General features: G+C 45.0%; 2 protein-coding genes across 7 annotated transcripts; one reads left to right on the top strand and one right to left on the bottom strand.

Annotated features, from left to right (window-relative positions):
• Nucleotides 1–362: 362 nt before the first annotated feature.
• terb1 (telomere repeat binding bouquet formation protein 1) lies at nt 363–10,383 on the bottom strand. Of its 5 annotated transcripts, XM_029634319.2 has the most exons (22): nt 9,706–10,383; nt 9,488–9,598; nt 9,257–9,385; nt 9,028–9,159; nt 8,692–8,752; nt 8,402–8,520; nt 8,079–8,207; nt 7,446–7,598; nt 6,848–6,979; nt 6,618–6,743; nt 6,360–6,502; nt 5,782–6,150; nt 4,943–5,433; nt 4,734–4,804; nt 4,498–4,593; nt 4,205–4,411; nt 4,060–4,116; nt 3,840–3,962; nt 3,669–3,710; nt 1,679–1,758; nt 1,199–1,341; nt 363–1,063 (listed from the first exon to the last, which is right to left on the bottom strand). In XM_029634319.2, exons 1-21 carry the CDS (start codon nt 9,740–9,742, stop codon nt 1,228–1,230), a joined length of 2,922 nt encoding a protein of 973 aa, XP_029490179.1. In that variant the 5' UTR covers nt 9,743–10,383; the 3' UTR covers nt 363–1,063; nt 1,199–1,227. The 5 variants fall into 5 exon arrangements, with proteins under 5 accessions (XP_029490179.1, XP_029490180.1, XP_029490181.1 ...); XM_029634320.2 differs by lacking the exon at nt 4,498–4,593; XM_065009757.1 differs by lacking the exons at nt 363–1,063; nt 1,679–1,758 and having other exon boundaries at nt 1,218–1,341.
• Nucleotides 10,384–16,306: 5,923 nt separating this feature from the next.
• Nucleotides 16,307–24,776, top strand: pdp2 (putative pyruvate dehydrogenase phosphatase isoenzyme 2). 2 transcript variants are annotated; one of them, XM_029634331.2, is made up of 10 exons: nt 16,307–16,407; nt 16,969–17,080; nt 17,353–17,517; nt 17,939–18,058; nt 18,184–18,470; nt 18,622–18,727; nt 18,890–18,959; nt 22,115–22,281; nt 22,467–22,766; nt 22,883–24,776. In XM_029634331.2, exons 2-10 carry the CDS (start codon nt 17,009–17,011, stop codon nt 23,153–23,155), a joined length of 1,560 nt encoding a protein of 519 aa, XP_029490191.1. In that variant the 5' UTR covers nt 16,307–16,407; nt 16,969–17,008; the 3' UTR covers nt 23,156–24,776. The 2 variants fall into 2 exon arrangements, with proteins under 2 accessions (XP_029490191.1, XP_029490192.1); XM_029634332.2 differs by lacking the exon at nt 16,307–16,407 and adding an exon at nt 16,417–16,620.
• Nucleotides 24,777–27,236: the final 2,460 nt, after the last annotated feature.

Below are 27,236 nucleotides of genomic sequence, written 5' to 3'. Positions count from 1 at the left end.
GCACACGATTGCTAGAAGTTGAAAATGTCCAAGTTCTTCCACGGTCACCCATTGAGCATGTTTGGGATGCTCTGGATCTACATTACGACAGCATGTTCCAGTTCACTCCAATATCCAGCAACTTCGCATAGCTATTGAAGGAGCAGGACAACATTCCACAGGCCACAATCAACAGCCTGATCAACTCTATTCGAAGGAGATGTGTTGTGCTGCATGAGGCAAATGGTGGTCACATCAGATACTGACTGGTTTTCTGATCCACGCCCCTACAGATGCACATTGTCTTCCCAGTCATGCGAATTCCATAAATTAGAGCCTAATGAATTTATTTCAATTCACTGATTTCATTATATGAACTGGAACTCAGTCAAATATTTTTAATTGTTGCATGTTACATTTGTATTCAGTGTAACAACAAGCTGTAGAAAGCCTTTCTCCTTGAGGGACAAACATGATCAACTCTCTAGAAGTAGAGAAAGCAGTTCTTAAACTCAAGTCAGTAAATAGAAATCATCGTTGTTCATTCCCTGAAGCCTCTAGGGTCCCTGAATGAAAAGGCATGGTGTGAGAGTAGCAATGAGAGATATTACTGCATATAGGACACCCTTTTGTTTAATTCAATAGAAACAACTTCAGGAGATGACAAGTGAACAACCATCTCAGTCTCAAGACATACATGAACAGTGAACAAAATTATGAAAAATGTCAAGTTAAATTGAAATGATTAATGTTTCTATTCTAAATTATATTCAACTACTTCACATAGGCACCACAATACTGCTGCGTAAAAAACAAGGTTGAGGAATACAGAACAAATCGGTCATTAATCCTCAATGAGTATTCAATTAACGCATTTCAAATACATCTTCATGTGGTTTACTTACAGTAGTACAAAATAGAAGTTAACCATTTCAAACTGGGGATTAAATGCAAGTACTTCAAAACTATTACCTCAATATTAAATTAGAGTATTTCAAATATATTACTGTGATGTACAATACACAAATCAGTGTGTTCTTCTCAGATCTCAGGGAGAGGTTGAATCCATACCCTGGAATTTAGCCTGTGGGAGAGAAAGAGAAAATGAGAGGGAACAAGACAGAACGGGACAGAGAGACAGCAGGCTCAGTCGAATACTCACCAACTGAAATTGAAGTCAATGACAAACATTTTTAAAACCATTGTTGATGCCTGTTACCTGCAGGTGTTTGTATGTCTTGGCCAGATCTACATTGGTGCGCCCCGGCTGGAAGGGATAGGACCACAGGATGGTGTTCCAGGATAGACCAAACCTCGACACAGGTAACGCTCCTCGTCACGGCTGAATTTCCTCCTCTCCCTCTGTAGATGAAGAGAGGGAGGGAGAGAGAAAGAAAGAGGGCAGGGCTTAAATTGGAAAGACTGAATGTACGAGAATGCAGAGAATAGAAAGAGACAGGAAGAGGACATGAGACAAAACACAAATCAGTCATCATCCTCCTTTCCTTGGTTTTGCGACAGACAAACTTCCCTACTGAACAGGGAAGGAGCCACCATCACACAAACTGGCATGGTTGTCTCTGCTGTCACATTGCCTGGTAACTAGAACACTAGCCATCCTATACAGTCCATCCACTATAGATTAACCTCCATTCAACACACACTTCTACAGAGACAGAGCTGGTCTCTCTCTCCTTACAGTCAGAGAGGGTTTTCCCATGAACAGAGTCTCCTGCTGATCATCAATGGCACCATCTTCCCCATGATCTGTTCTCCTGTCTGTGTGTCAACGAGAGAGAGAACATTATTCTGTGTGTGTGTGTGTCAGTCAGAGAAAGAGGGTGAGAGACAGAAAGCAAAGAACCGATGTCATGCCTCATTGAGAGCAGAGACCAACAGTCTCCCTGTCGTTCTCAACTAACATCAAGGCGGTGGCCCGTTCCTGTAGGTTCATGCTCTACAACATCCGCAGAGTACGACCCTGCCTCACACAGGAAGCGGCGCAGGTCCTAATCCAGGCACTTGTCATCTCCCGTCTGGATTACTGCAACTCGCTGTTGGCTGGGCTCCCTGCCTGTGCCATTAAACCCCTACAACTCATCCAGAACGCCGCAGCCCGTCTGGTGTTCAACCTTCCCAAGTTCTCTCACGTCACCCCGCTCCTCCGCTCCCTCCACTGGCTTCCAGTTGAAGCTCGCATCCGCTACAAGACCATGGTGCTTGCCTACGGAGCTGTGAGGGGAACGGCACCTCAGTACCTCCAGGCTCTGATCAGGCCCTACACCCAAACAAGGGCACTGCGTTCATCCACCTCTGGCCTGCTCACCTCCCTACCACTGAGGAAGTACAGTTCCCGCTCAGCCCAGTCAAAACTGTTCGCTGCTCTGGCCCCCCAATGGTGGAACAAACTCCCTCACGACGCCAGGACAGCGGAGTCAATCACCACCTTCCGGAGACACCTGAAACCCCACCTCTTTAAGGAATACCTAGGATAGGATAAAGTAATCCCTCTCACCCCCCCTCCCCCTGAAAAGATTTAGATGCACTACTGTTCCACTGGAGGTCATAAGGTGAATGCACCAATTTGTAAGTCGCTCTGGATAAGAGCGTCTGCTAAATGACTTAAATGTAAATGTAAATGTAATGTTGTTAGAGCGTATTGAACTAAACACAGACAATCTAATAAAGACTAAATACCATCTCTCCCTCCCTTCTCCAATGGAGTGACATTACGTCACTCGCCACACCTAATACAGCTGCCTGCAACCAGAACAATAGTTACACAAGGAGAGATTCAATGGCCAGAGAGGGAGAGAGACTGAGCAAGAGAGAGGGGCAGAGAAAGAACAGACAAAAGCGATAAAGACAGAAAGAAGAGGAGGGCGGGGGGGGTAGAGACTCTAGAGCACACGAGTGGGCGACAGACTGAGAAAGAGAATGTAGTATTTCAGACAAAAGAAGTGGATGACGAGGAAGCATGTGTTCAAAAAGAGAGGGCAAGAGTAAATCTGAATGAAGAGTGAAACACAAAAGACTAGAAGTGGACACTGCTACATGACATTGGGGAGGGGGGGGCTAAACTAGCTAGCGTCGTACAGCTGTAGAGCTCAGTAACAGAGTGATGACTACTGTAGCTAGGAGCTAGTGTTGAACAACTAAGGCCACTCTGGCCTGTGAGAACATTGGCAGTGGTTCAACATTCCTCTGTGCTGCCAGGAATACTCTGGACACCAGGAATCTCACGAGAAACACACACAACCACAAATGCGCACACACACAGGCATTCAAGTCGCATATTGGTTATAACCTCAAAGCAGCCCGTCACCACCGTCTAACTTATCCCATAACTCAACTATCTCCAATCATCAACTTATCCCATAACTATCCAATCTCCAACACCCATTTTGAATTTAGCCCAAATCTCAGCCTCTTTCTAACCCCATTCTGTATCCTGAGCACAAGACTGACCCTAACATCTGACCCCTTGCAATGATCGAGTGAGATACCCCCAATCATACCAGTGTAATTGTTGCACAATACCATAATGCATGATTATTTAACCCTGACAGCTAGGAGGCATGATCAGAACAACTTCCAGAAGTAATATTTAAACACACACACTTCCATCCAAAAAGAAATCGAAACAAAACATACAGTATCACATTTCAACAAAAGCTTAATTTCCTTACCTTCAGAGGGCCGAGCCTTCTTCAAGGGAGTGAGACTAACATCTGTGTGTGTGAGTGAGTGAGAGAGAGGACACATTAGAAGCAATAAGGCTATCTCATTATGAGTCGGGTTAAATGAAGGCTAAAGTGCCAATGTGCTGCAGTGTGTTATGTTGTCTGAACATCCTGTACCTCCTCTCTCCTGCCCCCTGCTGGTCACAGAGGAGACGCTCCTCATCAGACCACCTCTACGCACAGGAGTCAGGGTGATATCTCCATATGGACTACGCTTCTTTAGAGGGGTGAGACTCACATCTGACAGAGATGGGGGGGAGCGCGATAGAGAATAATATAATAGGTTGTCGTTTTCCAACCCGAGGATAGAACTTTTTGGTGAGATTGTGAATCTTACGGTTGTGGTCATTTCTGTATTGTCCTCTGTGGGTTGAGAAGCTCTTCAGCAGGGTTCCTTTATGGATAGGAGTTAGACTGGCATCTGTTACAACAGGACACACATCACGTCAGATCGTGTGTGTTCAGCACTTCAGAATTCTTACCTCTGCAGTTATCCGAGACGCTCTGCATCCCTCCCTCTCTCTGCTTGGTCGTGTGTGCGTCTCTCCTCCTGCATATTTCTCGGAGGCACTTTGTGTAGCTGTGTGTGGCCTGCTGCAGCACCATGTGCAGGTCACAGCTGTGAGGACAGGACCTCTGGAGGACAGGGAATGACCGGCTGGTCACCTCACTGAACCGCAACCCACAGCCTGGGGAGATGGAAACAGCTGGGTTAACAAACAAACATTCACTATACTGTATACATACTCTCACACACACACACACACACACACACCTGAGCACCTATAGGTGGGTTTATATGTGGTGGCTGGAGTCTCCATTATTTTACAGATCTCACTGTCCAGCAGCTCAGAACACACAGAGAGGACATCTAAGAAAGTGCAGGGGGGGGGACAAGAACTATATTACTGTTGGGATTTGGTAAGAGACTGTTCAGCTTTCTTTCAGAACTGTCGATGAAGCGATAAACACAGTTTTGCATTGTCACTTTATCCCAGTGACATTTTTTACCTTCATTGTCCAACCGTTTCTTCTGCCTGCCCAAACCTGACTTGCCTGGAGCTGGGCACTTGAACACTTGGCTAAACCCCGAACCACGAGGGACAAAAAAAGTTATATACAGAATTCCAATTCATTTCTTACATAACATTAAGATGAAACACTTCACAAGAATCATGTTTCAATAAATATAGCATTTGCATATTGTGCAGTGTACTGACCTGTGTGTGTGTGTCTGGGAGTGTCCCTCTAGTGGCCTGGAGGAAGAGGAGGTGACCAGTGTTCCCGTCCCCAGACATACAGAACACCTCTCATCCTCTCCACCACTGGGCTGCCCCGTGACACCAGCTGTACCAAGTCCAGCATGGCCCGCGGCTGACACAGTCTGCCGTCTCCTCTCAGGGTGCTCGTCTCGGCAGTTCTCGGTCTGTGTGGTTTTGCCTTTCTCTGCCAGTGTGTTCGTGTAGAGAGGATAAGTGTTTCTCATAGCTGCCGAGCCCCTGTCCCTTTTCTTCTCTCTTTGTGTGTTTCCAAGTGTGTGCAGCGTGGTGCGTCTTTCCTGTTCTGCCGGTGTGTTTCTGTATGCTGCCCTGTCGCTCTCCCTCTCTTGATGTGTGAGAGAGTGTGTGCGGGTCCTCTTCTCTCGCTCTCTGCTGCTGCGGCTGTGTTTCTGCGGCTCCTTACTGGCTTGGATTACCAGTCTCCTTACACGCTAGTGGTCAAAACAACCACAACTTTTGACAACATATCATACGACATAGTGGAGCTACAATATTGCTTGTTAGACCTATCCAATCCTTTCAGGTGAACATGAAGTGCCTAGAGCAGACCTGGGCAACTCCAGTCCTCAGGGGCCTGATTGGTTACACTCCCAGCATTTTTAACTGAAGATCATGATTAGTTAATTATTGGAGTCAGGTGTGTTAGCTGGGGCAAAAGCGCGACACCAATCAGGCCCCCGAGGACTGGAATTGTCCAGGCGTGGCCTAGAGGGTAGGGGCCAAGGGTCTGTACAGAACAATTGTGTGGGGAGTGGACTGGAACCTAGTTAGACCCTCACCGTTAGGTCATGCCCTCTGTTTGTGGGTTGATTCTCCTCTCTCTGGTCTCGCTTCACTCTCTCTCCATCTCTACCCACCCTCGCTAAGACAGGCAGGACAGGGGTCTCTCTCTCTCCATCCATTGCCCTCTCCTCTCCTTTCTCTCCTCCCCTTCCATATCTTCTCTGTTGGCCCCTCCACTCTACTCCTCTCCAACTCTCCTCACACCTCTTATCTCCTCCTCCTCTCCTCTCCTGGTATGGTAAGGAGATGTGGTCGGGGGTTGGGGGGAGGGGTATGGGTGAGAGGAGCTCCTTCCTCCCCAATCCTGCAGGGTTCTGTTGGTCTGGGGGGTTCGGTGTGTCCTCCTCCCACTCTTCCTCAGCTCCCTGGGCAACAACCCCAACACCACACACACACACACACACATGAGATAAGAGGAAGACTTGTGTGTCTATATAAAAGCTTGGGGTTTGAGGAGTGTGCACGTGGATGAGGGACTGAGTGTATATGCCTGTGTGTGGGGGAGAAGACTGATGTTTGTAGTGCCTTTGTAAAGATTGCTGTGTGTGCGTGTGTGTGTGTGTATTTAGTACACCTGAGCCTGTTGTCTCTCCAGCTGGTTGATCCTGTGCAGCATGTCTCGTGCTGACCTCCAGTACCCCTCCATGTCCACAGGGGGCTCCAGCTCCCCAGTCTGACCCAGGGACACCCCCTGGACTGCACCACGCAGAGACATAGCTGGGAAGAGAGAAGGATGATAGGAGAGTGCTATGGACATCAAATGGCTAGACTCACTTTAACAGACTCGCTGACCTTTGAATACAGGTCTTTGTGTGTGTGTGTGTACACTCACTAGCCTGTTTGCAGGTCTGCAGTATGAACGTAGCAGCCTTCCTGAGCTCTTCGCTGGTAGACTCAGTCAGTAGAGTGATGATGAGGGACAGACCTCCACACTGTAACAACTGAGACTGGTGCTCCTCTGGAGGGGGTTAAATACTCTAGTAGTTATTCCAGTTATTACTGTGCTGTTATCATTGATGTAATATGGTCATTATTTGTTTCCAATTAAGCTGTGCTAGTTACCAGAGGCCTCAGTACAGTGTCCCAGGGTGAGTATGATAATTAGCCTGCCTTGGGGATCCAGGATGGGGCTGGACAGCAGGGAGATGAGGGGGGGAACCAAACCATAACCTGCCAGACCTGACACCAACACAGCTACGCACAGAGGAGAGAATGGACTGGTTACCTGAGGAGCGCTGGTGTACATGGCTGTAAGAGAGTGAATGAGTTCTATACAAGTGCCTAGGCCTATAGCAGGGAAAGGCAACAGGCAAAAATCTTCCTGTGATCAATTTATTTTTTGCCCACCCAAAGTTTCTAGTAAAAACAAATATTTTTTTGTGTGTTTTTGGCAACACAAAGTCTGTAAAACCATCAGGAATTCAGCAAAAAATGATTTAGGATATGTGCTTGTGTCTCAATGTAATCAAGGTATGAAAACTGTTCTTTTCAAATACAATCTCCTTTTGGGTTTAGTTGTGGTCAATTTTCAGTATACAAATTCTTATATAATTATGTTCCAGCTCCCCGACCCTCCGCTCTGACAAAAATCATCCCGCCGATGAATCTAGTTGCCTAGGGGGTAGGGGTTGATTTGCGATTCAGGTAGTGATTCACTCACGGTTGTCAGTGATGCAGGCTGACACGGTTTTGGTCATGATGACAGACAGCTGACAGGCCAATGGGCTGTGGGAGGCATCAGAGGCAAAGTGAATCAGAGTTTGGGTCAGAGTTCCGAGCCCACCAACTCTGGAAAAACTCTCCTGAGCACAATCTGATAGAGAGGGATCCAGAGGGAGAGATAGATAGTGAGACAGAGAAAGGAGTGAAATACAAGATAATGGGAGTTCAATAGATAAACCAAAACTGTTCTCTACACTGTAGTATCTACAGACTAAAAGCATCCATCCATGACACGAGAGAGAGACCTTCATTTGAACAGTTAGTGAAAGGTTGTCTAAACTAAAACACTCCAAGATACTGTAACCTCTACAGACTGAAGGTCTGCATCAATCCTTCAGATCTTTGTCAGGCCATCATGGAAATAGAACCAACAACACTACACTTATAAAACTAGTCAGATTACAATTACAAATCATCCATTGCAAGAGCAACCTAGGTATTCTGTGTGTGACAGACAACTTAAGCAAATCTTTGAAAAAGGCTAACCGACCATTTTAAATCACAAGATATGGATACATATGCAAGTAACGGACTCCAAACAGTGTCAGTGCATCATCCCGGTCTTACTCACGGTTGTTGGCGACCGTCATGGCTATGAAGGAGCAGATGGGCTGAACCATCTCTGCCTGGGGGTGAGAGAGCTGCTGCAGCCAGGACTTCACCAGGGGGAAGGCTGACACACAGATACGCTGGCTCTCCTCTAGGGAAAGAAAGGGTTAAGACATGAGACAAAAAAGGTTTTCTTCCTTCGATTTCCCTTCTTTTCCGTCTCTCTAAAACATTAACCTACTGCAAGATACACACATGCATGCATAACCACAGTGGTTTATTTTATGTTCAGCTGCATAGAACACTGTACAAGGACACAAACATACACACGGACACAGGTGTTACCATTCTGGGGGTTGTTGACACAGCCACAGAGAGCACTGGACACAGAGGTCCAGAGTTGGAACAGCTGAGTGATGTTCGCAGGTTTCACTGTGGCCTTGCCAGAGAGAGGGAAACTAGTCCTGCGGAGAGAAAAATCAATCAACCTCAACTGGAATTGGTGTTGTCCTATTTAGTTTCAGTGCTATTTGTATCTACTGCTCACCTCGACCATCCCGGTCTTCTGTAAAAGTAAATTAGTTCTACATTTGGAAACTTCTGCCTGAAAACCAGTGGTGCTTTTCAGTGTTTACCTGAACAAGTCTAGCAGGATGTCCAGACAGCCAGAGGTCTGAGCGAAAATCTGTCCAGACCCTAAAGCAGCACACACAATCACATTTAATGTGTAATATACAGTGATTTCACATAAACATCCCAAAGTGCCTTACAGTAACGTGGCCTAGACCCCAAAGATCAAGCAGTACCACAGTGGCAAGGAAAAACTTCATGGAAGGAAGTAACCTTGAGAGGCACCAGACAGGGGAGCCCAAGAAGGGGCGGTCCATCCTCCTCTGGCTGTACCAGCTAAACACATGCCTGTCATGACAATCACTCCCTGTCCAAAATCAATTCTCAACCGCAGCGCTTACTGTTGTTGGCGACGAGGACAGAGATCAGGTAGACAGCTACTCTCCTCTGGGTCAGTGGGCTGTCCTGCTGCATCAGACCATCTGTCAGATCACTAAACAGCTCCCTCCTACACAAGGCCTGCTTACAGTACACTACACACACACACACACACACACACACACAGCCTGTTTACAATTCACATACAGCATCAGAGAACCTGCTTAAAGTACACTACCAGTACACACACACCATTAGCCTCTGCCAGCGTTCCCAGTATGAAGAGAGAGGTCTCCCTGACCTCTGCGTGAGCACTAGATTTGGAGAGGTTGTACACAAACACCACCCCTCCAATCTCTCTGAAGAAGTTCACATTCTCCTCTGAGAAAGAGAGAGAGAAAATCAGTGCCATTGCATAACTGTTAGGTTTATAGACAAATTGACAAATATATCTTTAGGGGATTTGCTGTGTGTATGTGTGACCTCTCTGTTGACAGATAGAATAGATGGTAAGAAGCGCTTGTTTCTGTGAATCAGGACATCTCATCTGGTACTTCAGACACTCCAGCAACAAACTCAGATCTGTTTTCGTGGCTGTAAAGTAAAAATAAACTCATAGAGATACAGACAAAACCAACAAATACACCGTCAAGTACTGTAGTGTAACTTATAGAAGTCCATCAACTATGACCAACACTCACCATTATGTTTGCTTACGCTGGAAACATCCTTTTCCATCTTCAATGGATATGCTTCATGAAATAAGGACGCTAGCTAGCTAGAACAGATGTTCCAAAGATATGAATCTGTGCAGTTGCCGTAACAGCTAGCATGAAAGCAGTCAGATTGCCGGCGTTGTCACACAGCGAACTCTCCTCATGAGCGACCGCACTGAAATCACTTATCTAACGTTAGCTAGCTACTTGCCAGTTCATAATTTCACTTCATTAATTACAATTCAAAAGTATACTCTTTTACATTGTCATTTGTCCTTTGCTGGACAATAAACAGATTTTAAGGTGCTGCTGTGTTGCTGGATGGTTAAAATGACAATGGATGGAAGTTGATTATAAATTGCCGCTACGATGCTATCGTTTCTGATTGGCCACAGTAAAGGCGTGCTTGATTTGTAGGGGAAGGCGGAACGAAGCAAGGTAGTTAATTAGCTAACAACGCCTGCGTTAAAACCGAGTCAATGGTTAAACGTGAGCTAAATACCACACAGATACGAAGGCAGTTTGAGACGTGGCACCGTTTTCTGCGAGAGGAATAGGTAGGATTAGAGCGCTGAGGAGAGAAGCGGGGGACATGAGTCGAGCGGTTACGGGGAGGACGAACAGAGTGATGCCGGCAACTGTCAACTAAGCTAGGAATAGGGTTGTCACTAGTTACCACAGCCACAAAGTTATAAATCCCGCCTTTTATACAATTTATCTTTGGGGATTCCGGATGGACATTGAGAAGGGTTTTTTTTGTGTCCGGAAATGGAATGGAATCTAGCGACTTTTTTTATTTTTTAAAACTTTTTTAAAAAATTAATAACAAATCAATACATAAAGCACATGAGGGAACACAAGCATGCATAGATTACAAACAATAGACAATCGAGCTAGGGGGTACAATATCACATTACAATTACACAAGGACCTTTTAAGGGACATGCATATACTTACAATTCTAACAGTTTTTTTGTTAGTAGAGCATTTAACCGTCTTAAAATACAGTTCAATTTCTTTTTGTAGGGTACGAAAATGTGGTTTTCTGTTTGTAAATTTACATTTGTGTATATGACATTTGTCCAAAAGAATAATGAAATTAATTACATAAAAATGATTCCGCTTATTTCTATTGTATATAAAGAATCCAAACAGTACATCTCTCCACAATAGTGTAAAATCTTCATAAATGTGTTCAATTATAAACATACTGATGTCTTGCCACAGTTTTCTTACATGCATACAATGCCAAAAAAAGATGCAAAACTGTTTCTGGGTGGTCATTACAAAAGGAGCAATTTACATTTACATTTAAGTCATTTAGCAGACGCTCTTATCCAGAGCGACTTACAATTTGAGTTGATGTTTTCCTTAAACTTCTTCATATAGTGGTTGGCAGGATAATATTTATGAATAATTTTAAAGGAAACTTCCTTAATTTTGTTAACAAGTAGGTATGTGTGTGGCAACATCCAAACTTTTTTCCAACAGATATTATCAATAAATCCATTCCAATAAGGCATGACATAAGGTATAGATACAACATCCTGCTGAAACAAGGATCGTATCGCTCTGTTGTTGAATGGACCAAAAGAGAAACAAATCTTTCCTACTGATGAGTCAACAGGGTCAATAGAAGGTAGGCTCTGAGGGTCAGGTCTTGACATGTTCCTGAATAACATAGCAACACCTGAGGGAATGGCATCTAAAACAATTGCAAAATCTTTAGGTGTTACAGGGACCTTGTAAAGTGATAAGAATTCTTTATAACTGAGTAAAAGACCCTCTGCATTTACCAGTTGGCTCACCAATAGGATATTATTTCGGAACCAATATTCTAAAAACAGAGAGGTATTTTTATACAATATATCCCGATTATTCCATATATAATATCTGTGTGGAGAAAAATTGTGTTTATAAATGAAGGACCATGACAAGAAAACTGCCGATGAAAAGCAGAAAGTTTCGCTGGAACTTTGTCAATATTATAATTGCAAAACAACATGAAGTTAAGGCCACCAAAAGTAAAGAAGACATGATGAGGAATAAAATTCCAGATAGAAGTGGGAAGTCTTCTTATGAATTGTTTTATCCAATTGATCTTAAAAGTATTATTTAAAGTAGTAAAGTCCAGAAAATTCAGTCCACTATTCTCTCAAATGTTCATTACAACAGTTTTCCTAATGTAATGGGTACGGTTTCTCCAAAGAAAGTTGAAAAGCATCTGGTCTATCTCCTTGCTTATTTTACGGTCAAGATATAAAGATAGAGCACCATATGTTAGTCTAGAGATACCTTCAGCCTTGGTTATTAGGACTCTACCTTTTAAAGATAAGTCCCTCTGTAGCCATTGATTTAGTTTCTTCTGGGTTTTTTTTAATAAGAGGGTTAAAATTTAGTAAGCCTCTAGACTTCTGATCCTTTGTAATGGTTATGCCTAAATATGTAAGTTCTTCTTTTACTGGAATACCATAATATGAAGGTGTCACACAATCTTTGACAGCTATGATTTCACATTTATTATAAAATGTAATCATCGACAGTCCATAATGTTGGGTCGTGACTCAATTGTCATTGTCAAATTTGGGTCCCCAGGCAAAACCAGTTGAGAACCACTGCTGTAGATGACATAATAGGCAGGACAATGAGTGGGTGTGGCCTTGTATGCTGATGATGTGGCTGTATGGAAGAGAGGTGGGAATGTGAAATATGTGATGAGGAAGATGCAATAAGCTGTGTGAGTTAATGAGGGCCGAACAGGCAACTGCTCAGTATCTGACCGAAAGGCGCTACAGAGGGTAGTGTGTATGGCCCAGTACATCACTGTGGCCAAGCTTCCTGACATTTACATTTACATTTAAGTCATTTAGCAGACGCTCTTATCCAGAGCGACTTACAAATTGGTGCATTCACCTTATGACATCCAGTGGAACAGTAGTGCATCTAAATCTTTTAGGGGGGGGTGAGAGGGATTACTTTATCCTATCCTAGGTATTCCTTAAAGAGGTGGGGTTTCAGGTGTCTCCGGAAGGTGGTGATTGACTCCGCTGTCCTGGTGTCGTGAGGGAGTTTGTTCCACCATTGGGGGGCCAGAGCAGCGAACAGTTTTGACTGGGCTGAGCGGGAACTGTACTTCCTCAGTGGTAGGGAGGCGAGCAGGCCAGAGGTGGATGAACGCAGTGCCCTTGTTTGGGTGTAGGGCCTGATCAGAGCCTGGAGGTACTGAGGTGCCGTTCCCCTCACAGCTCCGTAGGCAAGCACCATGGTCTTGTAGCGGATGCGAGCTTCAACTGGAAGCCAGTGGAGAGAGCGGAGGAGCGGGGTGACGTGAGAGAACTTGGGAAGGTTGAACACCAGACGGGCTGCGGCGTTCTGGATGAGTTGTAGGGTTTAATGGCACAGGCAGGGAGCCCAGGCAACAGCGAGTTGCAGTAATCCAGACGGGAGATGACAAGTGCCTGGATTAGGACCTGCGCCGCTTCCTGTGTGAGGCAGGGTCGTACTCTGCGGATGTTGTAGAGCATGAACCTACAGGAACGGGCCACCGCCTTGATGTTAGTTGAGAACGACAGGGTGTTGTCCAGGATCACGCCAAGGTTCTTAGCGCTCTGGGAGGAGGACACAATGGAGTTGTCAACCGTGATGGCGAGATCATGGAACGGGCAGTCCTTCCCCGGGAGGAAGAGCAGCTCCGTCTTGCCGAGGTTCAGCTTGAGGTGGTGATCCGTCATCCAACCTGATATGTCTGCCAGACATGCAGAGATGCGATTCGCCACCTGGTCATCAGAAGGGGGAAAGGAGAAGATTAATTGTGTGTCGTCTGCATAGCAATGATAGGAGAGACCATGTGAGGTTATGACAGAGCCAAGTGACTTGGTGTATAGCGAGAATAGGAGAGGGCCTAGAACAGAGCCCTGGGGGACACCAGTGGTGAGAGCACGTGGTGTGGAGACGGATTCTCGCCACGCCACCTGGTAGGAGCGACCTGTCAGGTAGGACGCAATCCAAGCGTGGGCCGCGCCGGAGATGCCCAACTCGGAGAGGGTGGAGAGGAGGATCTGATGGTTCACAGTATCGAAGGCAGCCGATAGGTCTAGAAGGATGAGAGCAGAGGAGAGAGAGTTAGCTTTAGCAGTGCGGAGCACCTCCGTGATACAGAGAAGAGCAGTCTCAGTTGAATGACTAGTCTTGAAACCTGACTGATTTGGATCAAGAAGGTCATTCTGAGAGAGATAGCGGGAGAGCTGGGTAGGGCAGTGTGAGCAGAACCAGCGGTGTCGTTTGACTTAGCAAACGAGGATCGGATGTCGTCGACCTTCTTTTCAAAATGGTTGACAAAGTCATCTGCAGAGAGGGAGGAGGGGGAGGGGGAGGAGGATTCAGGAGGGAGGAGAAGGTTGCAAAGAGCTTCCTAGGGTTAGAGGCAGATGCTTGGAATTTAGAGTGGTAGAAAGTGGCTTTAGCAGCAGAGAGAGAAGAGGAAAATGTAGAGAGGAGGGAGTGAAAGGATGTCAGGTCCGCAGGGAGGCGAGTTTTCCTCCATTTCCGCTCGGCTGCCCGGAGCCCTGTTCTGTGAGCTCGCAATGAGTCGTCGAGCCACGGAGCGGGAGGGGAGGACCGAGCCGGCCTGGAGGATAGGGGACATAGAGAGTCAAAGGATGCAGAAAGGGAGGAGAGGAGGGTTGAGGAGGCAGAATCAGGAGATAGGTTGGAGAAGGTTTGAGCAGAGGGAAGAGATGATAGGATGGAAGAGGAGAGAGTAGCGGGGGAGAGAGAGCGAAGGTTGGGACGGCGCGATACCATCCGAGTAGGGGCAGTGTGGGAAGTGTTGGATGAGAGCGAGAGGGAAAAGGATACAAGGTAGTGGTCGGAGACTTGGAGGGAGTTGCAATGAGGTTAGTGGAAGAACAGCATCTAGTAAAGATGAGGTCGAGCGTATTGCCTGCCTTGTGAGTAGGGGGTGAGGTGAGAGGGTGAGGTCAAAAGAGGAGAGGAGGGAAAGAAGGAGGCAGAGAGGAATGAGTCAAAGGTAGACGTGGGGAGGTTAAAGTCGCCCAGAACTGTGAGAGGTGAGCCGTCCTCAGGAAAGGAGCTTATCAAGGCATCAAGCTCATTGATGAACTCTCCGAGGGAACCTGGAGGGCGATAAATGATAAGGATGTTAAGCTTGAAAGGGCTGGTAACTGTGACAGCATGGAATTCAAAGGAGGCGATAGACAGATGGGTAAGGGGAGAAAGAGAGAATGACCACTTGGGAGAGATGAGGATCCCGGTGCCACCACCCCGCTGACCAGAAGCTCTTGGGGTGTGCGAGAACACGTGGGCGGACGAAGAGAGAGCAGTAGGAGTAGCAGTGTTGTCTGTGGTGATCCATGTTTCCGTCAGTGCCAAGAAGTCGAGGGACTGGAGGGAGGCATAGGCTGAGATGAACTCTGCCTTGTTGGCCGCAGATCGGCAGTTCCAGAGGCTACCGGAGACCTGGAACTCCACGTGGGTCGTGCGCGCTGGGACCACCAGATTAGGGTGGCCGCGGTCACGCGGTGTGGAGCGTTTGTATGGTCTGACATCCAGGACCTATATACTTGGCGGTGTCATAGACTGTTCTCTCTGCTACCGCATGGCAAGCGGTACCAGAGCGCCAAGTCTAGGACCAAAAGGCTCCTTAATAACAGCTTCTACCCCCAAGCCATAAGACTGCTGAACAATTCATCAAATGGCCATCCAGACTATTTACACCTCTGCTACTCACTGTTTATTATCTATGCAGAGTCACATTACAAATTATCCCGACCTGTAACCTGTACCCCCGCACATTGACTCGGTACCGGTACCCTCTGTATATAGCCTTGTTATTGTTATGTAACTTTCTTGTGTTACTTTAAGATTTTTTTTATTTAGTAAATATTTTCTCAACTCTATTTCTTGAACTGCATTGTTGGTTAAGGGCTTGTAAGTACACATTTCACGGTAAGGTCTACACCTGTTCTATTCGGCGCTTGCAGTTAACCCACTGTTCCCAGGCCGTCATTGAAAATAAGAATTTGTTCTTAACTGACTTGCCTGGTTAAATAAAGGTAAAATAAAAAAAATAAAAAATAAAAAATTGTGACAAATACAATTTGATTTGATATATTCAGGTCCTGTTGGGCCGTAGGGAAGTCAAGTCCTTGATCCGGGCAAAAGGGCTCGTTCTTTGGTAAAGGTAGTGGGATTCTAGTAGTAAGGAATGGCAATTGTATCATGTGCACCGGTCAGTTGAGGAAGAGGTGGGGAGTATGGGATGTAGGAGAGAGGATGTTGTGTGGAGCAGACCAAGGTATGGGCATAGAGGTTTGAATGCCACATTGTGGATGATAGAGCGACATGAAACAGGTCTGTGTGATGAGTGTTCAGTGGAAGAAATGGTGGAACATGTGATATTTTGTGAACTGTATGGTTTAGAAGTGGTATCTAGGGCTCTATTTCACTTTCTTAGAGGAACAGGACTGAAGATAATTAAATGTAGGTATGACGTGACTGGCCTCACACTCCAGTACAGTAGTTGGCAGTGTACGCACCTTTAAAATTGGATGCGAGCCGTCAACCCCCAATCTCAAAGAAGAAGGTGTCGATGACAGGCAAGCAGTAGCTTACCTGTCTTGTTCTTTTGGGCAGCTGGCACACACCGCAGCAGTCGATCTGAGAATGGTTTGATTTACACTTCTTCACTCGTTAGATACCTGATTCATTATTATACGTCCGATAAATATCGCTATCTAAGTATTGCTTGCAAGCGTCCGGTGGACAACTTCGCTAGCTATTCTGCGTACATCAGTGGTGGCTAGCTAACACCGGCAGTCTGTTTGGTCGTATTCATCTAAGCACACCGTAGCATTAACTGTTAAAGTTAACCTAAACGGTGTAAGTAACTTTAGCTAGCGACGTTGCATAACGTTGCTACAATGTGTGAACTAATGAGCACGATCTGATGTAGGCTAGCAGGTTACGTTACTGTATTCTGTTTATATTTTAGCTAGCTAGCGAACGTTACCTGAATTTGTTTCCACATTAAATCTACATATATAGCCAATTTAGCGCTAGCTGCACCAAACATGTGCTATAACGTTAGTGCTTGCATCTTGTGTCCGCGCTCTACTTGAACGACAAACGTTACAGTAGCTAGCTATTTCCACTCCCAAATCTGATAAGCTTAGTCAGGTGTGCAGGTGAGAATTGCAGACATTTTATTGATTAGCCGCTGTTTTCTAGGTCTGAGGCACAGCAGAGCCTCTCATCCTCAAGCCTTCGGATGTCTAGCCATGTGTGTGGCCGCATCCTTCTGCGAGCTGCAAGCAGCACCCCCAGCCCTCTCTCTCCCCAGGTAGGTGCTGTCTGAGAAATCAGAAACACCAAAGCGTTCAATCAGTGACTGGTTTAGGGCAATTGTCTGGGAAACCAGGTGTTTGCACTCAGCAAGTAGACTAAATAAGATTAATGGATGACTTGGATTGCAGCCCTTGGCGGGAGCGAACGTTTGCACTATCGATGTAAATGCTGGCCTGTCATTATATCAATCCATTCCTTCTCCTGTCTTTCTCTTTTGGCCATCATGCCCTCTACACCTCCATACCCTCCTGCCCCTCCCCCTCTCAGTGGCCCAGTCTGACCCAGCGAGCCTGCCTCTCCTCCTGGGGCTGCTCTGTGTCTGGTGCTAGGTGTAGGTCTGGGGCCACCATGCGCTTCCTCTCCACCCGTCAGGACCTGGACTTTCAGCTGAGCCGGGTCCAGATCAGCAGCATCCTGCGAGCCAACGAGCAGGTAGCACTTATTATAATAATCACTACGTAATCATATAAAGCAGGGGTGTTCATTTCCCATCTGTATGTGGGCCACTTCAGGATGCACATTTTCGTTCCACCCCAACAATATTGCACCTGTTTTAACCTATCATTAATGCCCTTGGGTACTTGAATCAGGTGTGATGGCATTGGGCTGGGCTTTCTCAGGACCGAAAACCCTTGATATAAGCCATCAAGCAGGAGAATGCCTTTGTCTAATGAAGGTTGTTGATCTAGTTATCTAGTACAGTCTAGTATTTTTCCATGGAGTGATTTTTGTATATGGTCTGCATTCACACCCTGTCTGCACCAGGGTGCATGGCTCACCCCTAACCAACATGTTTTAGGCATCATTTATTCTCCAATTATTTAAATACACCCTATTGTTCTGTCTAACCCAGGCAGTGAGCATCCCTGAGTTTGATGGCCGGGGTCTCAGTGCTGTGAGGAAGTTTGAAAGCAACCAGCTGGCAGCTAACACCCCCAACGAGGACCGCCGCAGCGCAGCCACCTGCCTACAGGTGTGTGTGTTGCTAGTTACAAACAAGCAGGAGAATGCCTAACATGCTCCCCCAGTTCCTCCCTCTCTCTCTCCCCCAGACTAAGGGAATGTTATCCAGGATGTTTGACAGTCTATGTTCCCCAGACTAAGGGCATGCTGTTCGGGGTATTTGATGGTCATGGTGGCTGGGCGTGTGCCCAGGCGGTCAGTGAGCGTCTGCTGTACTATGTGGCGGTGGCCATGATGTCCCAGAGAGGACTTGAGGAGCTGGAACACTGCATGGAGCAGAGCAGGCCTGTCCCTCCCATCCTACAGTGGTACAAAAACCACGGAGACTACAACTACAGAGAGTCAGCCTCGCTCTACGTAGAACACCTCCGGGTCTTCTGGCAGGAGCTTCTGGACAGCGAGGAGCATGGCGACGGAATGAGGTGGGGCTGTGTGTGGACGTTGTGAGACAATGAGCATGGCATGAGGTGTGGGCCTGACTCATCTCTCTGATTAGTAATGTTAACCAACTGTTTTTGTCTTCTGGTTTTTATACGTCTCTCCAACCCTCTATCCTCCTTGCCTCCCTCCCAGTCCGCCTGATGCTCTGTATTATGCCTTTAAGCGTCTGGACACAGACATCTCTCTGGAGGCCCAGGTCCCACACTCTAGCGACCTGATAAGGAGTACTGCCATACAGGTGTGAGTGTGTGCCGTCCACCTCATTCAAGATTAATCAGGAATTTCAAATTTTCTCACCTAAATCAGCAATGCTATTGCCTGGGTCTTTAACTTATTGTGGCAATGGATTGGTGGCAATTCTCCCCTGATTTTCTCTGTTGTGTTTAACACATCCAACTAGGTGGCGTTTGCTGGCTCCACAGCCTGTGTTGCCCACGTGGGCACTGAGGGGATCCATGTGGCGAATGCAGGTAGGGTGGGATATACGCTGAGTACAAAACATTTAAGAACACCTCTTTCCATGACATGGACTGACCAGGTGAAATCAAATCAAATGTTATTTGTCACATACACATGGTTAGCAGATGTTAATGTGAGTGTAGCGAAATGCTTGTGCTTCTAGTTCCGACAATGCAGTAATAACCAACGAGTAATCTAACCTAACCATTCCAAAACTACTACCTTATACACACAAGTGTAAAGGGATAAAGAATATGTACATAAAGATATATGAATGAGTGATGGTACAGAACGGCATAGGCAAGATGCAGTAGATGGTATAGAGTACAGTATGTACATATGAGATGAGTAATGTAGGGTATGTAAACATTATATTAAGTGGCTAGTGATACATTTTTACATCAATTTCCCTTATTAAAGTGGCTAGAGATTTGAGTCAAGTGTGTTGGCAGCAGCCACTCAATGTTAGTGGTGGCTGTTTAACAGTCTGATGGCCTTGAGATCGAAGCTGTTTTTCAGTCTCTCGGTCCCTGCTTTGATGCACCTGTACTGACCTCACCTTCTGGATGATAGCGGGGTGAACGGGCAGTGGCTCGGGTGGTTGTTGTCCTTGATGATCTTTATGGCCTTCCTGTGACATCGGGTGGTGTAGGTGTCCTGGAGGGCAGGTAGTTTGCCCCCGGTGATGCGTTGTGCAGACCTCACTACCCTCTGGAGAGCCTTATGGTTGTGGGCGGAGCAGTTGCCGTACCAGGCGGTGATACAGCCCGACAGGATGCTCTCGATTGTGCATCTATAGATGTTTGTGAGTGCTTTTGGTGACCAGCCAAATTTCTTCATCCTCCTGAGGTTGAAGAGGTGCTGCTGCGCCTTCTTCACAACACTGTCTGTGTGGGTGGACCAATCCAGTTTGTCCGTGATGTGTACACCGAGGAACTTAACTTACTACCCTCTCCACTACTGTCCCATTGATGTGGATAGGGTGGGGGGTGCTCCCTCTGCTGATTCCTGAAGTCCACAATCATCTCCTTTTGTTTTGTTGACGTTGAGTGTGAGGTTATTTTCCTGACACCACACTCAGAGGGCCCTCACCTCCTCCCTGTGGGCCGTCTCGTCGTCGTTGTTGGTAATCAAGCCTACCACTGTAGTGTCGTCCACAAACTTGATGATTGAGTTGGAGGCGTGCATGGACACGCAGTCGTGGGTGAACAGGGAGTACAGGAGAGGGCTCAGAACGCACCCTTGTTTGAGTTTATTTTATTTTTACAGGGACAGTGCACATTAATCAGCGTTTCAGTAAAAGTGACGGTTTTAGCCAGCCGGCTCATTTTCAACCGCAGTCCCTGGGCAGGTTATTAAAAACAATTACAATATAGACAATAGCAACATAGGACAAGCAAGACATAGCAAACAGACAGAGCAACATAGGAAAAGCAAGACATAGCATACAGACAGAGCAACATAGAACAAAAAGCAGCAAGACACAATTCATAAAAGCAACAAAGTGTTTCCACACCACAAGTTACAGACAACAGACATGGAAAGCGCTAACACACAGCTAGGGACCATGTTCACAAATCTGATTGACCTTTGGCCATGTCTTCAAGCATTTTGTGATAGTGTGATATGTGGTGCAGTTGTGTGTCTGATGGCAGTGTATTCCAGACATGGGAAGCTCTCACAGAGAAAGCAGATTGATTAAAGGTGCTTTTCCTTAAGGGAACTATACAGTCACCTCTCATGGCAGACCTTGTGGATCTGCTGCTGTATGTTTGAGTTTTCTGTTTAACAAAAGTACTGAGTGGAGGGGGAGCCAGGCCATTTAGGATCTTGAATACAAGACATGCATCGGTGTATTGCACAAGAAATTCCCAACTCAGGAGCTCATGCTTTCTGAGGATGTAACAGTGATGGCTATTGGGTGTAACAGTGATGGCTATTGATGGCTATCAAGCACTTTGAGAGCCTGTTTGTAGACTGAATAGGTCTTAATGTTGTACAGCAAGCTTGGGCCCAACTAGTCAAGCAGTATGTTAAGTGGGGGAGTATCATAGATTTGAAGTACAGTTTTGCTACCTCTGTAGTCAAACAATTTCGTATAAATTGGAAATGAGCTACGTTGAATTTGGTTATTGGAATTACCTTTTTCACATGCTTTTTAAAAGAGAGGTTTGAATCAAGTATGGGGCCCCAGTGTTGAGGATCAGCAGGGTGGAGATGTTACTGACCCTCACCACCTGAGGGGGGTCAGGAAGTGCAGTACCCAGTTGCACAGGGTGGGGTTGAGACCCAGGGTCTCGAGCTTGATGACGAGTTTGGAGGGTACTATGGTGTTAAATGCTGAGCTGTAATCGATGAACAATGATGTAGTAGGAGATACAGTGGGGCAAAAAAGTATTTAGTCAGCCACCAATTGTGCAAGTTCTCCCACTTAAAAAGATGAGGCCTGTAATTTTCATCATAGGTACACTTCAACTATGACAGACAAAATGAGAAAAACAAATCCAGAAAATCACATTGTAGGATTTTTAATGAATTTATTTGCAAATTATGGTGGAAAATAAGTAACATTCTTATTGATGTCACGTGTTAAATCCATTTCAGTTAGTGTAGATGAAGGGGAGGAGACAGGTTAAAGAAGGATAAGCCTAGAGACATGGATTGTGTGTATCATTGAGGGTGAATGGGCAAGAGTAAAGATTTGTGCCTTTGAACAGGGTATGCTAGTAGGTGCCCGGCGCACCTTTTTGAGGGTGTCAAGATCTGCAACTCTGCTGGGTTTATCACAATACACACGGGAAACTGTTGAGCAAGAATGGTCCACCACCCAAAGGACATACAGCCAACTTGACAAAACTGTGGGAAGCTTTGGAGTCAACATGGGCCAGCATCCCTGTGAAACGCTTTCGACAGCTTATAGAGTCCATGCCCCGACCGATTCTGGCTGTTCTGAGGGCAAAGGGGAGTGCAACTCAATATTAGGAAGGTGTTCTTAATGTTTTGTAAGCTGTCTATAATGGGATTGTATCATGATAACTCTGTGATAATGACACTCTTAAAGTACTCCCCGTTCGCAACAAATGGACATTAAAATACTATACTATTATTTTCTTCTTTGAACACAGATGAAAATGAAGTTATTTGCTATTGTGTGGCGTAAACTTAGGTGACTGCCGTGCAGTGCTGGGGGTGCAGGAGGAGGACGGGTCGTGGAGCGCCTTACCCCTGTCCCAGGACCACAACGCACAAAACGAGGCTGAGCTGGAGAGGCTCCGAGCCCAGCACCCCCCCCCGGAGAGGGACACTGTGATCACTGACAACAGGCTGCTGGGGGTCAGAACACACCACCACTATCACATAATAGTTGTTCGATCAAATACTGTAGATTTATTTGTATATCATAAGAAAGACCAGGCTGCGCTGGAGAGAGAAACGGTGGTCACTGGTGACAGACTCATACAGTATAGTTACCTCTGCATGTATTCTGTGTGACTAATTCTCCATCTCGTGATCTCTAGATCCTGATGCCTCTGCGTTCGTTTGGAGACGTAAGGTTCAAGTGGAGCCTTGAGCTGCAGCAGAGTATTCTAGAAAGCCTGGAGTCTGGAATAGAACTGGACTTCCTTAACCTCTACCAGTACACGCCGCCCAACTACCTGAGCCCGCCCTACCTGGACGTGGCGCCGCAGCTGACCTATCACAGCCTCCGACCGCAGGACCGCTTCCTGATCCTGGGCTCTGACGGGCTGTGGGACGAGATGAGCTCTGAGGAGGCGGTTCGGCTGGTGGGCGAACACCTGAGTGGGATTCATCTACAGGTAAGGATGAGAGGGTGTGTGTGAGGGCTTTAGGGAGAAACTTCTTACAGGTGTTTTTTGTCCAGGTGCACATATCCAATTATCAGTTCTATTGTCGTAAACCGTCATTCCTCTAGGCTCCAGTCTCCCCCACTGAAAGACAGTTGAACCTGGGCCAGATGCAAGAGCTGCTGTGGAAACGCCGTGCCCTTGCCATGCCCACCCTGGACCCCAATGCTGCCACACACCTCATCAGACATGCCCTGGGCACCGGGCAGTATGGAGAGCTCTGCCAGGAGAAACTGGCATCTATGTTGGCTCTGCCTGAGGATCTGGCACGCATGTACAGAGATGATATCACAGCTACTGTGGTTTATCTGAACTCTGATCTGGTCAGACAACACAGGTAATGCAGATGGGGACACACACGAACATAACATTTTTACAATAAAGATGGTATACTTCAACTCATGCCTGGTCACATAACACACACACATTTCTTGACAGTTGTTTACTTTACCCTACGGTGAAAACATTTGCTGCGTACCTAGGCCTAATGCTCAAATACTGCTCGCAGAGAACTGAGTGGCATTGTATTAGTGTTTTAGAGATGGTTAAATAAACTCAGCAAAAAAAAATGCGTCTTCACTCTCAACTGCGTTTATTTTCAGCAAAGTTAACGTGTAAATATTTGTATGAACATAACAAGATTCAACAACTGAAACAAACTGAACAAGTGACTAACAGAAATGGAATAATGGGTCACTGAACAAAGGGGGGTCAAAATCAAAAGTAACAGTCAGTATCTGGTGTGGCCACCAGCTGCATTAAGTACTGCAGTGAATCTCCTCCTCATGGACTGCACCAGATTTGCCAGTTCTTGCTGTGAGATGTTATCTCGCTCTTCCACCTCGTGCCGCCTTGCAGCATGTCTAAGGCACGTTCACACAGGTGAGCAGGGACCCTGGGCATCTTTCTTTTGGTGATTTTCAGAGTCAGTAGAACGGCCTCTTTAGTGTCCTGAGTTTTCATAACTGTGACCCTAATTGCCTACCGTCTGTTAGTGTCTTAGCGACCGTTCCACAGGTGGGAAACTGTGTTTTTAACCCTTTACAGTGGTCCGTGAAGTAAATTTGGATTTTTAAGAATTCTTTGGAAGACGTGGTCCTTAAAAAGGGACATTTATTTTTTTGCTGAGTATTGCATGAAGTTCTTTTTAGCTTGAAACTCCTACATTTAGGTGAATAACCATGATGTTTTGTGTGTGTATGTATGCTGATAAAACTGTAATTATTTACTGCATAGTCATCATAGTCCCAAAGCACAATCGGAGCTAAGTGTTTCACAAGACTTGACTGGGTACCACGTCATACTTGGCCATAGTTTTAAATAAATCCTATTTTCTTATGAACTCTCTGGTGCACTTCCCCACTTTTTACTGAGTCTGATCAAATCTTAAATATATTTTCAGAACTATGTTTTGTATTTGTTACCTGGTGTTAGTTTGGTAAACCTGCTATGTGTCATATTTTGACTATTTGCTGACAATCTACAGTCCACAAACTGAATGTTTCATTGTTATTGGCATATGCAAATTGTACTCGTAATACCCCAGTTAAGAGTAGTCCGATCAGGGGATGAAATGAAATTGTTCATTGTTTGCTGTAAAATGTTTTTTTTTTTTCAAATCACGATTTGAACTTTAATTCACTTCCTGAATGAAAATGTGTTAATGTTAACCAAAACCTTTAACTCTGTTAGTTGTTTGCCTGCCTGTGTTAGGTTTGAGTTTTCTCCATCTACTGTAATGTGTCTGCAAGTTACTCGTCCTCTGCTCTCTCAAATCCTGTTTTCCTCTTAGGATTTTAAAAAATGTATTATGCTCTCCTCTCCCACAGGGATTCTTTAGTGCAATTAACACTGGATCAGAGGCTGGACGAAGTGTACACTTTTTAGTCAGTCACATGTCAGTATTTTAGGTCACAATGTACCATCTTCTGTTTCAATAAAAGACATTTTTGGTTAAATTAATGCAATTCCCTTCAAAATGGGAAATGAAGGCCTTGTTTTCAGTTCTCATTTGATCTTCAAACAGTTCAATCTTCATGTGTCACCACCACTACTTTATCTTGGGTAATTGTTTCATGTACAAAATGAACAAATTTAAAATAGTTTTTATTTTTTTGTTTTCTATTGACAATGAACCTCTTCAAATTTGGAGAACTGTATAAACTGGAAGTGTTTTGTCAAGATCTGATAAAATCGTGTAGGGTGTGGCAGATAAAGCCAGTTTGGGGCGGTAAGTAGCCTAGTGTTTAGAGTGTTGGGCCAGTAACCGAAAAGTTGCTGGATCGAATCCCCGAGCTGACAAGGTTACAATCTGTCGTTCTGTCACAGAACAAGACGGTTAACCCACTGTTCCCTGGTAGGCCACCATTGTAAATGAATAAATCTGAATTTTTTTATTAGCTGACTTGCCTAGTTAAATCATAAAAATGACTTTTAAATGACCTTTTCAATGTTTACTCTTGAAATCCATGTAAGATGTAAGTCATATACAGTCGTCTGTCAGTGTAACTGTCATTATGACTCAACTCCTTTATGAACATTCTGAGGAAGCAGCTAGGCAATTAAACTGTAGGACTCTAACTCCAGATAATTCATAGTTTGTTCTTCTTGAATGTTGTGAAATGAAATAAAGGAATTAGTGTCCTACTGTTACCCAGCTGCTATACCTTAGTGTATTTATGAAGGAGTTGAGTCGTAATAAAGAACTAATAAACACGAGCACAGAAAAGGACAGGGTTGTTTGGGGATGGTTATAAGGAAGTCTGTTAGTTTCACTTCTACATTCGACTAAGTGCCTTCAGAAAGTATCCATACCCCTTGACTTATTCCACATTTTGTGTTCGAGCCTGAATCTAAAATGGATTAAAACATGTTGTTGCTCACCCATCTACACACAATACCTCATAACAAAGTGAAACATGTTTTTGTTGTTGCTCACCCATCTACACACAATACCTCATAACAAAGTGAAACATGTTTTTGTTTTTGTTGTTGCTCACCCATCTACACACAATACCTCATAACAAAGTGAAACATGTTTTTGTTGTTGCTCACCCATCTACACACAATACCTCATAACAAAGTGAAACATGTTTTTGTTGTTGCTCACCCATTTACACACAATACCTCATAACAAAGTGAAACATGTTTTTGTTGTTGCTCACCCATCTACACACAATACCTCATAAAGTGAAACATGTTTTTAGAAATGTTAGCAAATGTACTAAATACAGAAATATCTAATTTACAAAATTATTCATGCCCCTGAGTCAATACATATTAGAATCATATTTAGCAGCGTTTACAGCTGTCTTTCTGCGTAAGTCTAAAAGCTTTGCACACCAGAATTGTACAATACTTGCATTTTTTTTTTATTCTTCAAGCTGTCAATTTGGTTGTTGATCATTGCTAATCCTTTTTCATGTCTTGCCATCAATTTTTCAAGATAATTTAAGTCAACTGTAACTCGGCCACTCAGGAACATTCAATGTTGTCTTGGTAAGCAACTCCAGTGTATATTTGGTCATGTGTTTTAGGTTATTGTCCTGCTGAAAGGTGAATTTGTCTCCCAGTGTCTGTTGGAAAGCAGACTGAACCAGGTTTTTCTCTAGGATTTTGCTTATGTATAGCTCTAATTCTATTTATTTTTAGCCTAAATTACTCCCTATTCCTTGCTGGTGACAAACATACCCATAACGTGATGCAGCCACCACCATGCTTGAAAATAGGAGTGGTACTCAGTGATATGTTGTTTGCCCCAAACATAACACTGTATTCAGGACATAACGTAAATTTCTTAGCCACATTTTTTGCAGTTTTACTTCAGTGCTTTATTACAAAAAGGATGTGTGTTTTGGAATATTGTGATTAAGTAGAGGCATCCTTCTTTTCACTATGTCATTTAGGTTAGTATTGTAGAGTAACTACAATGTTGTTGATCCATTTTCCCATATCACAGCCATTAAACTCTGCAACTGTTTCCTTCGTCTCTGGCATTTTAGTTAGAAAGGACGCCTGTATCTTTGTAGTGATTGGGTGTATTGATACACCATCCAAGGTGTAATTAATATCTTCACCATGCTCAAACATAACAATGTTCATTATGGCCAAACTGTTCTATTTTTGTTTCATCAGACCAGAGGACATTTCTCCAAAAATAATGATCTTTGTTCCCATGTGCAGTTGCAAACCGTTGTCGGGCTTTTTTATGGCGGTTTTGGAGCAGTGGCTTCTTCCTTGCTGAGCGGCCTTTCAGGTTATGTCAATATAGGACTCATTTTACTATGGATGTAGATACTTTTGTACCTGTTTCCTCCGTCTTCACAAGGTCCTTTGCTGTTGTTCTGGGATTGATTTGCACTTTTCACACCAAAGTACGTTCATCTCTAGGAGACAGAATGCATCTCCTTCCTGAGAGGAATG

This window comes from Oncorhynchus nerka, linkage group LG25 (genome assembly GCF_034236695.1).
Source record: "Oncorhynchus nerka isolate Pitt River linkage group LG25, Oner_Uvic_2.0, whole genome shotgun sequence".
NCBI classification, from domain to species: Eukaryota; Metazoa; Chordata; class Actinopteri; order Salmoniformes; family Salmonidae; genus Oncorhynchus; species Oncorhynchus nerka.
Note: the sequence above shows the minus strand (reverse complement) of the source record. Positions and strands in the feature narration are given on the sequence as shown.

Coding starts and splice junctions, on each gene's coding strand:
- pdp2 (XM_029634331.2), top strand. CDS start 17,009: ATGTCTAGCCATGTGTGTGGCCGCATCCTTCTGCGAGCTGCAAGCAGC. Junction 17,081..17,352: donor CCAGCCCTCTCTCTCCCCAG/GTAGGTGCTGTC, acceptor TCCCCCTCTCAG/TGGCCCAGTCTGACCCAGCG. Junction 22,282..22,466: donor CTGACAACAGGCTGCTGGGG/GTCAGAACACAC, acceptor CGTGATCTCTAG/ATCCTGATGCCTCTGCGTTC.
- terb1 (XM_029634319.2), bottom strand. CDS start 9,742: ATGGAAAAGGATGTTTCCAGCGTAAGCAAACATAATG. Junction 6,980..7,445: donor AGCCTGCATCACTGACAACC/GTGAGTGAATCA, acceptor CTCTGTGCGTAG/CTGTGTTGGTGTCAGGTCTG. Junction 1,759..3,668: donor GAAGGCTCGGCCCTCTGAAG/GTAAGGAAATTA, acceptor GTTGACACACAG/ACAGGAGAACAGATCATGGG.